Below are 14221 nucleotides of genomic sequence, written 5' to 3'. Positions count from 1 at the left end.
TACACCTCTTCAAGTACACCACAATATTACTACAGAAGTCAGCAACAACAAGTGATACACCTCTTCAAGTACACCACAATATTACTACAGAAGTCAGCAACAACAAGTGATACACCTCTTCAAGTACACCAAGATATTACTACAGAAGTCAGTAACAACAAGTGATACACCTCTTCAAGTACACCACGATATTACTACAGAAGTCAGCAACAACAAGTGATACACCTCTTCAAGTACACCACGATATTACTACAGAAGTCAGTAACAACAAGTGATACACCTCTTCAAGTACACCACGATATTACTACAGAAGTCAGCAACAACAAGTGATACACCTCTTCAAGTACACCACACGATATTACTACAGAAGTCAGTAACAACAAGTGATACACCTCTTCAAGTACACCACGATATTACTACAGAAGTCAGCAACAACAAGTGATACACCTCTTCAAGTACACCAAGATATTATTACAGAAGTCAGTAACAACAAGTGATACACCTCTTCAAGTACACCACAATATTACTACAGAAGTCAGCAACAACAAGTGATACACCTCTTCAAGTACACCACAATATTACTACAGAAGTCAGCAACAACAAGTGATACACCTCTTCAAGTACACCAAGATATTAGTACAGAAGTCAGTAACAACAAGTGATACACCTCTTCAAGTACACCACGATATTACTACAGAAGTCAGCAACAACAAGTGATTCACCCCTTCAAGTACACCAAGATATTATGAGAAGTCAGTAACAACAAGTGATACACCTCTTCAAGTACACCACAATATTACTACAGAAGTCAGCAACAACAAGTGATACACCTCTTCAAGTACACCACAATATTAGTACAGAAGTCAGCAACAACAAGTGATACACCTCTTCAAGTACACCAAGATATTATTACAGAAGTCAGTAACAACAAGTGATACACCTCTTCAAGTACACCACGATATTACTACAGAAGTCAGCAACAACAAGTGATACACCTCTTCAAGTACACCAAGATATTATTACAGAAGTCAGTAACAACAAGTGATACACCTCTTCAAGTACACCACGATATTACTACAGAAGTCAGCAACAACAAGTGATACACCTCTTCAAGTACACCACAATATTACTACAGAAGTCAGCAACAACAAGTGATACACCTCTTCAAGTACACCAAGATATTAGTACAGAAGTCAGTAACAACAAGTGATACACCTCTTCAAGTACACTACGATATTACTACAGAAGTCAGCAACAACAAGTGATACACCTCTTCAAGTACACCAAGATATTATTACAGAAGTCAGTAACAACAAGTGATACACCTCTTCAAGTACACCACGATATTACTACAGAAGTCAGCAACAACAAGTGATACACCTCTTCAAGTACACCAAGATATTATTACAGAAGTCAGTAACAACAAGTGATACACCTCTTCAAGTACACCACAATATTACTACAGAAGTCAGCAACAACAAGTGATACACCTCTTCAAGTACACCACAATATTACTACAGAAGTCAGCAACAACAAGTGATACACCTCTTCAAGTACACCAAGATATTAGTACAGAAGTCAGTAACAACAAGTGATACACCTCTTCAAGTACACCACGATATTACTACAGAAGTCAGCAACAACAAGTGATTCACCCCTTCAAGTACACCAAGATATTATGAGAAGTCAGTAACAACAAGTGATACACCTCTTCAAGTACACCACAATATTACTACAGAAGTCAGCAACAACAAGTGATACACCTCTTCAAGTACACTACGATATTACTACAGAAGTCAGTAACAACAAGTGATACACCTCTTCAAGTACACCACGATATTACTACAGAAGTCAGCAACAACAAGTGATACACCTCTTCAAGTACACCAAGATATTATTACAGAAGTCAGCAACAACAAGTGATACACCTCTTCAAGTACACTACGATATTACTACAGAAGTCAGTAACAACAAGTGATACACCTCTTCAAGTACACCACGATATTACTACAGAAGTCAGCAACAACAAGTGATACACCTCTTCAAGTACACCACAATATTACTACAGAAGTCAGTAACAACAAGTGATACACCTCTTCAAGTACACCACGATATTACTACAGAAGTCAGCAACAACAAGTGATTCACCCCTTCAAGTACACCAAGATATTATGAGAAGTCAGTAACAACAAGTGATACACCTCTTCAAGTACACCACAATATTACTACAGAAGTCAGCAACAACAAGTGATACACCTCTTCAAGTACACCACAATATTAGTACAGAAGTCAGCAACAACAAGTGATACACCTCTTCAAGTACACCAAGATATTATTACAGAAGTCAGTAACAACAAGTGATACACCTCTTCAAGTACACCACGATATTACTACAGAAGTCAGCAACAACAAGTGATACACCTCTTCAAGTACACCAAGATATTATTACAGAAGTCAGTAACAACAAGTGATACACCTCTTCAAGTACACCACGATATTACTACAGAAGTCAGCAACAACAAGTGATACACCTCTTCAAGTACACCACAATATTACTACAGAAGTCAGCAACAACAAGTGATACACCTCTTCAAGTACACCAAGATATTAGTACAGAAGTCAGTAACAACAAGTGATACACCTCTTCAAGTACACTACGATATTACTACAGAAGTCAGCAACAACAAGTGATACACCTCTTCAAGTACACCAAGATATTATTACAGAAGTCAGTAACAACAAGTGATACACCTCTTCAAGTACACCACAATATTACTACAGAAGTCAGCAACAACAAGTGATACACCTCTTCAAGTACACCAAGATATTAGTACAGAAGTCAGTAACAACAAGTGATACACCTCTTCAAGTACACTACGATATTACTACAGAAGTCAGCAACAACAAGTGATACACCTCTTCAAGTACACCAAGATATTATTACAGAAGTCAGTAACAACAAGTGATACACCTCTTCAAGTACACCACGATATTACTACAGAAGTCAGCAACAACAAGTGATACACCTCTTCAAGTACACCAAGATATTATTACAGAAGTCAGTAACAACAAGTGATACACCTCTTCAAGTACACTACGATATTACTACAGAAGTCAGTAACAACAAGTGATACACCTCTTCAAGTACACCACGATATTACTACAGAAGTCAGCAACAACAAGTGATACACCTCTTCAAGTACACCAAGATATTATTACAGAAGTCAGTAACAACAAGTGATACACCTCTTCAAGTACACCACAATATTACTACAGAAGTCAGCAACAACAAGTGATACACCTCTTCAAGTACACCACAATATTACTACAGAAGTCAGCAACAACAAGTGATACACCTCTTCAAGTACACCAAGATATTAGTACAGAAGTCAGTAACAACAAGTGATTCACCCCTTCAAGTACACCAAGATATTATGAGAAGTCAGTAACAACAAGTGATACACCTCTTCAAGTACACCACAATATTACTACAGAAGTCAGCAACAACAAGTGATACACCTCTTCAAGTACACCACAATATTAGTACAGAAGTCAGCAACAACAAGTGATACACCTCTTCAAGTACACCAAGATATTATTACAGAAGTCAGTAACAAGAAGTGATACACCTCTTCAAGTACACCAAGATATTATTACAGAAGTCAGCAACAACAAGTGATACACCTCTTCAAGTACACCAAGATATTATTACAGAAGTCAGTAACAACAAGTAATACACCTCTCAAATCACACACAAAATTAAAACGAAGTTGACAAGCCACGTTGAGTTAGTATGAACATTGAAGACGTCCGACCAGTGTGTGTAAAATGTATACATTTATGTTTCTTATGAGTCAGTCACATACTACCTGTTCCGTCATCTGTAGAATGATGACGTACTGATGAACTGTCCGCCGGACATATGTGAAGGTGACTTTCGGTGGTTCTCTGTTTAACGGAACGTTCCTGAAAGAAAAAAAGAAACTTATTCAGTTGTTTTACCTTCTTGCATAAAACAAATGCTACAAAAACATAATTCGTTAACACGTCCACTGCTCTAAGATTCACCTACCTTTGACCTTTAAAGTCCTGAGATGACGAGATTACTTCCCACGTGCTACGTCCGTTACATAGGATGTTCTGTTTCGTAAGTGCATTTCTATTGTGGAGAAAGGCCTTGTCTTTACTACAGAATCTAGTAATCTAGATTGTGGAAAGAAATCACTGGTGTTTCATTAAAGAAGTAAGAAATTACAATGAGGAGGGATATTAACTGTCCAACTGTACTTTAAACAAATATTATAAGAGCTACAATCAACGTTTTTATCTGAAATTTAAACAGAAACTGCCAGGATGAAATAATAATCAGTGATGTCGAGAAACCCACTTGTTGAGAAATTTATATGCAAAAAACGGCTCGTTTGGGTTGAGAAAATATTTCACAGGTTCTTTGTGAACCTGACGATGACCGAAGAAGGTCGAAACGTTGTTCGCTCTTCTATGTAAAATATTTTCTCAACCCAAACGAGCCGTTTTTGCATATAAAAAAAAAGAAACTGCCAGGGTAAATTACGTTTCAACACAAACTATAAACTCCATATAAACACAAACTCTTATAACACTATGTAGACGAACTTTATGTTCAACATCTAAAAACAATAACAAATATTCAACCAATGTTACCTTTATAACACTGAGTAGATAAAGGGGAATCGACCTTGGTAACACTGAAAAGTTAAAAAAGAAACGACCTTGGTAACAATGAGTAGTTAAAGAAGAAGCGACCTTGGTAACAATGAGTAGTTAAAGAAGAAGCGACCTTGTTAACACCGAGTAGTTAAAGATGGAGCGACCTTGGTAACAATGAGTAGTTAAAGGAGAAGCAACCTTGGTAACAATAAGTAGTTAAATGTGGAGCGAACTTGATAACAATGAATAGTTAAAGGTGGAGCGACCTTGGTAACAATGAGTAGTTAAAGGTGGAGCGACCTTGGTAACAATGAGTAGTTGAAGGAAAAGCGACCTTGGTAACACTGAGTAGTTAAAGGAGAAGCAACCTTGGTAACAATAAGTAGTTAAATGTGGAGCGAACTTGATAACAATGAATAGCTAAATGAGAAGCGATCTTGTTAATACCGAGTAGTTAAAGGTGGAGCGACCTTGGTAACAATGAATAGTTAAAGGTGGAGCGACCTTGGTAACAATGAGTAGTTAAAGGAGAAGTGACCTTGGTAACAATGAATAGCTAAATGAGAAGCGACCTTGGTAACAATGAGTAGTTAAAGGAGAAGTGACCTTGGTAACAATGAGTAGTTAAAGGTGGAGCGACCTTGGTAACAATGAGTAGTTAAAGGAGAAGGGACCTAGGTAACAATAAGCAGTTAAAGGAGAAACGACCTTGGTAACACCGAGTAGTTAAAGGAGAAGTTGAATTCCCCATAGCTTTAGTTATTTTACGTTTTTGGACACAAACAAGCTTCTGTTGTAAGTTCTTTAGAAATCTGGTTTTTCTTAGATTATTACAGAGGTTCTCAAACTGAGGAGGAAAGATGCCTGTGCCTAATGGGATGTATCGTGATAGGACGAGTTGGAAAGTTTAAGATAATAGCGAATGATTAGCATACATTTTCTTACGTACGTTTATAAAAATTAATATAATAATAGTAACTTGTATCAGAGCAAGCTATGAAGTTATAACGAAACTCGAAATGAACGTGGCTGTCAGTATTCCTAATTAAATTTTTCTTTTTCTATTTGTAAAGATTAGAATGCACCGTTTTATCAGTTCTTTCCCGTCGCTGTATGCTCACTGGTGTTAAAAATATTTTCGAGTAAGCTCAATGGTGTTGTCTAATGAATTACCAAACTTTCAGTTGGCGTTGTTTATATAACTAGCCCTTTATTAAGCTCACATATGAATGGACAAATTCATCTTATATTTAGCGTCTCATATGAAACTTAAACTGCCATATTCATATACACTTACAAGAGGAAAGGTTGTTATATCAATAGTTTATCTGTACGTGTAAAGTATATCACAAGTTTAAAAATCAAGCATCTGAAAACAAACTATTTTGATACTACGAATTTGGAAACTGATACCAATGAAAGATAAGGAAATCATATTATCTTCCAGGAAATGATCCAAAAGTCAGATGATAGAGCTTTCAGACTGTGTGTTTCTCTAACAAAACTTTTCAGAAAACAAAAATCAACACTTGTACAAAAAGTTCAGTGCAAATTAATTTTCAGTTTCATTAGTACCACATTTCTATACGTTTCACTATATATACAAGTGTGGATTATTTATAATTCCTTGCCCTACCTGTGGAAGATGTGAGATGAACATTATCGAAGACTGTAAACCATTTAGCTGCTCAAAATCACGTAAAGAAAGACTTGGACATTCCTCGGGTTTCCAATTGATTTTCGTACTGTTTAAAATACCAAATGAATTACCTGCTTCAAATAATCTGTTAAGAGGATGTGTCAAGTCTAAAAATATTTTTAACTTTAGAAGGACGTCTTACAATTTAAAATTTGTTTACAGAAAGAAAAGATCTTTTCCCTACAAATTGTATGCGTTAGGATATAGATAACAAATAGTATAAACAATAATATTTATATAGCAAAGTGATACAGCTGTGATTCAAAGGTGTTTTTTTTCCAGCTAGATTAATAAACTCGAGTCGAAGGGCGTAACATATCAATTAGGAAATATTAAAGATCTTTCACTGTACCAGCAAATATTATCTCTTATTTTAAACTCTCCTTTATACAAATATAAACTCTTCATGAGTTGGATGACCGAAACCTAAGCTCTTCATAACATGATGTCACTGAAGTCCAATATTTAGCCTCCCCCTTCCCTAGTACAGGGATAAGTCTACGGATTTACAATGCTAAAATCGGGGATTCGATTCCCCTTGGTGGGCTCGGCAGATTGCCAGATGTGGCTTTACGATAAGAAAACACACTCCTATACATAGTTTACACTTATGAAGTTTTAGTTATCTGTTAAACCTAATACATAATCTAGATATACGTTGAGTTTAGACTTATAAACTTTTACCTAAGTTAATAGGTAATTAAAGCTTTGTTGTTTTAATTTTTGTTAGTATTTGTTTTGTTATATATAATACATATGTTTAAGATTCCATCTCTGCCAGGACCAAGTAAATTACTTAACATTTATTCTTTATTTATATTTCATAGCTGTAGTTAGTGTTAATATAATATGACACTTACTCGAGTTGTTCCTCGATTGTTGGACTCAAACATCCAGTAAAACGCCACCTATGACCATCATGGTAGCAGTTCGGGAATGTTTCGCTATTTTCAAAGGAAAATTCGTCAAAAACTCCATATCTGAGATGAGCCCAATGATGTAAGAACATTCGTGCTAAGGAGTCTGTAGAATATATCAGAAAAAGGTTCAACAAAGATGTATCTCAGACTAGTTAAATTGTAATAATATTTATTGTAGGACAATTTTGTACAAGAAACAAGAAGAAGGTTCAACAAAGATATATCTCAGATTAGCCGAGGTGGTAATAATATTTATTGTAGGACGTCTGTACAAGAAACCAGAAGATGGTTCAACAAAGATGTATCTCAGATTAGATCAAATTGTAATAATATTTAATGTAGGACGTCTGTACAAGAAACCAGAAGAAGGTTCAACAAAGACGTATCTCAGATTAGCCGAGAATAAGTAAGAATGCAGCCCATGTTATGACAGTAACATTTAGTAAATCAACCATTTCTAATAACTCGAGATACGTTATAAGATTTTTTGATATCTAAGTCTTTGCTATTTTTAGCATATTTTAATATATTTGTGTTCTGGTAATTAAATTAAAGTTTTCTGTGTCAAAATGTTTGTGAGATACACGAGATGACACGGGAAACTTTAATTTAATTACCAGAACACAAATATATTAAACTTGCTTTTTAACTGTGGTTAATCGTATGGTTTTTCCGTAATTTTAATGTGCAGTTTTATCTGTAGTTAAATATATAGTTTATAACTTTAATACAGTGCTTTGAACTGAAATAAAAATTTTAATTTGTTAATATTTTTTCGTGGATAATTTAAACTTTAAACAAATGTCACCATTTAAAAAACATGTAGGTTCAGGGTCAACTGAGCGATAGCAAACACGGAGGTGGAAGACTCAGCCACTCACTCAATTTGTCAACATTGTTACTAGCCGACAGACAACTCGGCTGCAATCCAGTTGCCGACAGACTCGTTGACATACCAATATTTCGAATGTACCGGTAGTATTGACGATAGTAAGATAGGCGAGTGCTTATGGATATCGAAGTAAAATAATTATCTCAACTTTCTGACAAGATTGTAGCTTTGTTGCTGTATGACTCATTGTTAAGATTATTGATGTTGTAGAGGTACGACATAACAAATTTAAAAACATGGTGAAGAAGACAAGATGTCAGTGTTCACATTACTGAACAAAGTACTACAGGAGCAGCACGACACTGACGCATACAAACAGTGGCCAGAGAAATAAAGATTGTGACAGGAAATGGACGAATACAGAATGTGGTTACGTGCTATCAAAAGTTCCAGGACAATGGTCACATTCTAATCCGTGATGACGAGAAAACCCACTTGTAGAGAAAATTATATATTTAAAAACGGCTGGAATGAGTAGAGAAGGCACTAATAGAGGAGCAAAGAAGATCGAAACGTAGTTCGCTCCTCTATTAGTGTCTTCTCTACCCATACCAGCCGTTTTTAAATATATAATGGTCACATTCTACTCCATCTCAGGAGAGTGGGGTAAAGTTTTGTTCTGTAGGCCTAATAAAGTGTTTCGTTTGTATCAAATCATTCTATTTTGTTTTTATCTATTCAAAATGTAACACATTACACGTATACGTTGTAAACCTGATTCGTGCACATGTAAACATATACCTAAGTAAACGTAAGTGTAACAACAAATCAATCTCATGACACAATTGTCGACGATCTGCAGTCGACAAGTTCACTTTTCAGCCAGTTGTCTTTCGTCACCTACTTCATTTGACGACCTGTCTTTCGACATTATTTACTGTCGCCGATTGGCTATCGCCCATTTGTCACCGAACCGATATGTAATATTTTACAAATTTCGAATAGTAAACAGCATATTGTTTTAAAACAACAAAAGAACCAACTTTCATCGAGGGTAGATATAATGTCCATTGGAATATGGATTCGTTCCCCAAATTCGCCGCATCCTCTGCTGTGTTGAGTGTACATACTGTTCACAGATCCACCGCTGGAAGACGACATACGAACGTCACTAGTACTATAAACTTCCCACGTGGCGTTGAGGATACTGATGTTTTGGGATAATAAACTTTCATCTTCCCACGAGGATGGAAGGAGAAAGATTGCTTCTTCAAAATAAGCTTGTCGTTCAGTAGCGTTAAACAGAAGTTCTGAAGACTTCTCTATCACATTCTGTAAGAGATTTTACTGAGATTAGGTGACATACATCAAATAATTCTTTGGGATCACTACAGTCGTACTATATAATACCTCGGGATCACTACAGTCGTACTTTGCAGATAACTTTATGATACCTTGGGATCACCACAGTCGTACGTTACAAATAAGTTTATAATACCTAGGGATCACTACAGTCGTACTATATAATACCACGGGATCACTACTGTCGTATTTTACAGATAACTTTTAATACCTTGAGATCACTACTGTCGTACTTTACAGATAACTTTATAATACCTTGGGATCACTACAGTTGTACTTGGGAGATAACTTTATAATATCTTGGGTTCACTACAGTCGTACTTTATAATACCTTAAGATCACTACTTTCCTATTTTACAGATAACTTTATAATACCTCGGAATCACTACAGTCATACGTTACAGATAACTTTATATCTTGGGTTCACTGCAGTCTTACGTTACCGATAATTTAATAATATCTCGGGATCGCTACAGTCGTACTTTAGAGATAACTTTATAATACCTCGGGGTCACTACAATCGTGACTCGGCATGGTCAGGTGGGTTAAGGCGTTAGACTCGTAATCTGAGGGTCGCGGATTCGAATCCCCTTCAGCCATGGGGGCGTTATAATGTTACGGTCAATTACACTATTCGTTAATAAAAGAGTAGCCCAAGAGTTTGGCGGTGATGGTGCTGACTAGCTGCCTTCCCTCTAGTCTTACACTGCTAAATTAGAGACGACTGGCACAGATATCCCTCGAGTAGCTTTGTGCGAAATTCAAAAAACAAACAAACACAACAGTTGTACTTTACAGATAACTTCATAATACTTTGGGATCACTACAGTCGTACTTTATAATACCACGGGATTACTACTGTCGTATTTTACAGATAACTTTATAATACCTTGAGATCACTACAGTAGTACTTTACAGATAATTTTATAACACCTATGCCTCACTACGATTGTACTTTACAGATAACTTTATAATACCTTGAAATCACTACAGTCGCACGTTACAGATAACTTCATAATATCTTGGGATCACTACAGTTGTACTTTACAGATAACTTTATCAACATATTTAAAATTGGTATGAAGCTGTTGCATTTAGATAGTGATATATTTCAGACACAGAAATAAAGCGTTGTATTTGGGCAAAGATATATTTTCTCACACAGAAAAAGGAAGCGAACCAGAGTTGTTTATTGACACATCCTCTAGACAATGCTCAGAGGATGATTGCCCTACTATTTATGCATGATCTAGGAATATGAAATATCTATTGAGTGCTCACCAACATTCTCGAACCCTGAATTTTAAATCGATAAGTTCACAGGCATGGTCCGGTGCATTTTTTATGTATAATGGTATCATCTTTATTACGTGATTTACCTGTGTGAAACTCTCTTAATCATAATAAATAACCTTGACTGGAATAAGGTTACATGGAACAGTATTACACAACATACCATAGCCCTTGACTGGAATAATGTTTCATGGAACAGTGTTACATAACATACCATAGCTCTTGACTGAAATAAGGTGTCACAGAAGAGTGTTCCACAACACACTATAGTCTTTGACTGAAATAAGGTTTCATGGAGCAGCTCAGATATCTTTTACTTAATACCAAATAATCAAAGAACAAAAATATTTGGCGTATTAAATAAAGACACTGTTCAATAGTAAATATATCAGAGAAGAAAAATGAAAATTAAATGAAATTATTTAGAAATTAGAATCAAAACATGTAATAAACAAGACTTTACACGTCAAGTTAAAATAAAAAATAATATAGTACTGACACAACTGTCACTTCTAAACATTTCAACATCTTGGATATAAAGAAGACTATACGATACAAAAGATACGTCTGAGTAAATGTTAATAAAATAATGTGATCTTTGTTCGTGAGACTTCGGAGTTCTGTTAATTATTAGTTCCTTTTTAATTACAAACGTCACAATTGTATGATTTATTAATTGTTATAGTTATATTACGATTGTATCATTTATTAATTATTTTAGATATATTACAATTGAATAATTTATTAATTATTTTAGATATATTACAATTGTATCATTTATTAATTATTATAGATATATTACAATTGTATCATTTATTAATTATTTTAGATATATCACAACTCTATCATTTATTAATTATTGTAGATACATTACAATTGTATCATTTATTAATTGCTATAGATATATCACAACTGTATCGTTTATTAATAATTCTAGATATATTACAATTGTATCATTAATCAATTATTATATATATTACAATTGTATCATTTATTAATTATTTTAGATATATTACAATTGTATCATTTATTAATTATTTTAGATATATTACAATTGTATCATTTATTAATTATTTTAGATATATATATTACAATTGTATCATTTATTAATTATTTTAGATATATTACAATTGTATCATTTATTAATTATTTTAGATATATTACAATTGTATCATTTATAAATTATTATAGATATATTACAATTGTATCATTTATTAATTATTTTAGATATATTACAACTTTATCATTTATTAATTATTTTAGATATATTACAATTGTATCATTTATTAATTATTTTAGATATATTACAATTGTATCATTTATTCATTATTTTAGATATATTACAACTTTATCATTTATTAATTATTTTAGATATATTACAATTGTATCATTTATAAATTATTATAGATATATTACAATTGTATCATTTATTAATTATTTTAGATATATTACAACTTTATCATTTATTAATTATTTTAGATATATTACAATTGTATCATTTATTAATTATTTTAGATATATTACAATTGTTTCATTCATTAATTATTATAGATATATTACAATTGTATCATTTATTAATTATTTTAGACATATTACAATTGTATCATTTATTAATTATTATAGATATATTACAATTGTATCATTTATTAATTATTTTAGATATATATATTACAATTGTATCATTTATTAATTATTTTAGATATATTACAATTGTATCATTTATTAATTATTTTAGATATATTACAATTGTATCATTTATAAATTATTATAGATATATTACAATTGTATCATTTATTAATTATTTTAGATATATTACAATTTTATCATTTATTAATTATTTTAGATATATTACAATTGTATCATTTATTAATTATTTTAGATATATTACAATTGTATCATTTATTCATTATTTTAGATATATTACAACTTTATTATTTATTAATTATTTTAGATATATTACAATTGTATCATTTATAAATTATTATAGATATATTACAATTGTATCATTTATTAATTATTTTAGATATATTACAACTTTATCATTTATTAATTATTTTAGATATATTACAATTGTATCATTTATTAATTATTTTAGATATATTACAATTGTTTCATTCATTAATTATTATAGATATATTACAATTGTATCATTTATTAATTATTTTAGACATATTACAATTGTATCATTTATTAATTATTATAGATATATTACAATTGTATCATTTATTAATTATTTTAGATATATTACAACTTTATCATTTATTAATTATTATAGATATATTACAATTGTATCATTTATTAATTATTATAGATATATTACAATTGTATCATTTATTAATTATTATAGATATATTACAATTGTATCATTTATTAATTATTTTAGATATATTACAACTTTATCATTTATTAATTATTATAGATATATTACAATTGTATCATTTATTAATTATTTTAGATATATTACAACTTTATCATTTATTAATTATTTTAGATATATTACAATTGTATCATTTATTAATTATTATAGATATATTACAATTGTATCATTTATTAATTAATTCTCTAGCATATGTATATTACAGATATTACCTGAAGCTTGTCGATAAACCTTAACAGTTCTTCATTATAAGAAAAAGAAACAACCAAATTGTTGTAGCTGTTCCTTTCAAAAGTAATGCTAGAACTATAAATGATTCTGGATCCTAGGAATGCAATAAGAAGATATATCTTCCAGTTTTCTATCATGATGAACCAGAATATAGAGGAGAAATATTAAAGCTTCAGTAACCCTATCGCCATTTTCTAAAAACTTACAAAGGTAAAATAGTGTATTTTAACACTGGTAGATAACGGCTAAACGTTAAAGTGAGTGGCCTTTGGAGCTTTCAGTGATTATGTTTTGATAACGTATACGAAATAATCTCGCGACAGGTGTAGATCTAGTCCAAAGTTCAGGCCGTATAAAGCTGAGCAGTTTTAATACGTAAAAATTAAACAGAAATTTGTAAACACAAAGTACTTATCTGAAGAAAACAATAATCAGCTATGATTGATATTTTATTACAAACATCAGATTCTTACTTTCAGTTTTTGTAATTTATTGTCAACATGGCTACTAATAAGGATAAATCAGCAACATAAATGTTACATTTTCTTCAGATATTGTAAGAATATAGATTCACTATAGTAAATGAAATAAAAGTAGAAACATATAAACTACATTTCTCCAAAATCAAGCTAACTGACGAATTTAATATTATTTTAATATGTAGTTAGAAATGTATGGAAATGTTATTGTTACATGTGTATTGCATAAGTTCTAAATCTGTGGAAGATTCTGGAGAATATGAATCAACAATATGTTTCACGAAACCACTAACGATATCTTCGAATATTGTTTGGTCACTATAGCCAGTGTATAGTACT

The 14221-nt window shown here is 32.1% G+C and overlaps 1 protein-coding gene across 2 annotated transcripts in view; it reads right to left on the bottom strand.

Moving 5' to 3' along the window:
• Positions 1–13619, bottom strand: part of LOC143245410 (calcium-activated chloride channel regulator 1-like) — a 51682-nt gene extending 38063 nt beyond the window's left edge. Inside the window, exons 1-7 of one of the 2 annotated variants that reach the window (XM_076491724.1) lie at positions 13385–13619; positions 11010–11072; positions 9184–9472; positions 7249–7411; positions 6326–6434; positions 4073–4203; positions 3870–3966 (exon numbers count right to left, since the gene is read on the bottom strand). In XM_076491724.1, coding sequence (XP_076347839.1) covers positions 3870–3966; positions 4073–4203; positions 6326–6434; positions 7249–7411; positions 9184–9472; positions 11010–11072; positions 13385–13540 — 1008 coding nt within the window. In that variant the 5' untranslated portion in view covers positions 13541–13619. The remainder of the gene's footprint in view (positions 1–3869; positions 3967–4072; positions 4204–6325; positions 6435–7248; positions 7412–9183; positions 9473–11009; positions 11073–13384) is intronic. The other variant, XM_076491725.1, reaches the window with a different exon arrangement.
• Between the last annotated feature and the right edge of the window lie 602 nt (positions 13620–14221).

The sequence above is a fragment of the Tachypleus tridentatus genome, chromosome 2 (genome assembly GCF_004210375.1).
Source record: "Tachypleus tridentatus isolate NWPU-2018 chromosome 2, ASM421037v1, whole genome shotgun sequence".
Taxonomy (NCBI): Eukaryota; Metazoa; Arthropoda; class Merostomata; order Xiphosura; family Limulidae; genus Tachypleus; species Tachypleus tridentatus.
This window is presented reverse-complemented; position numbering and strand designations above follow the sequence as displayed.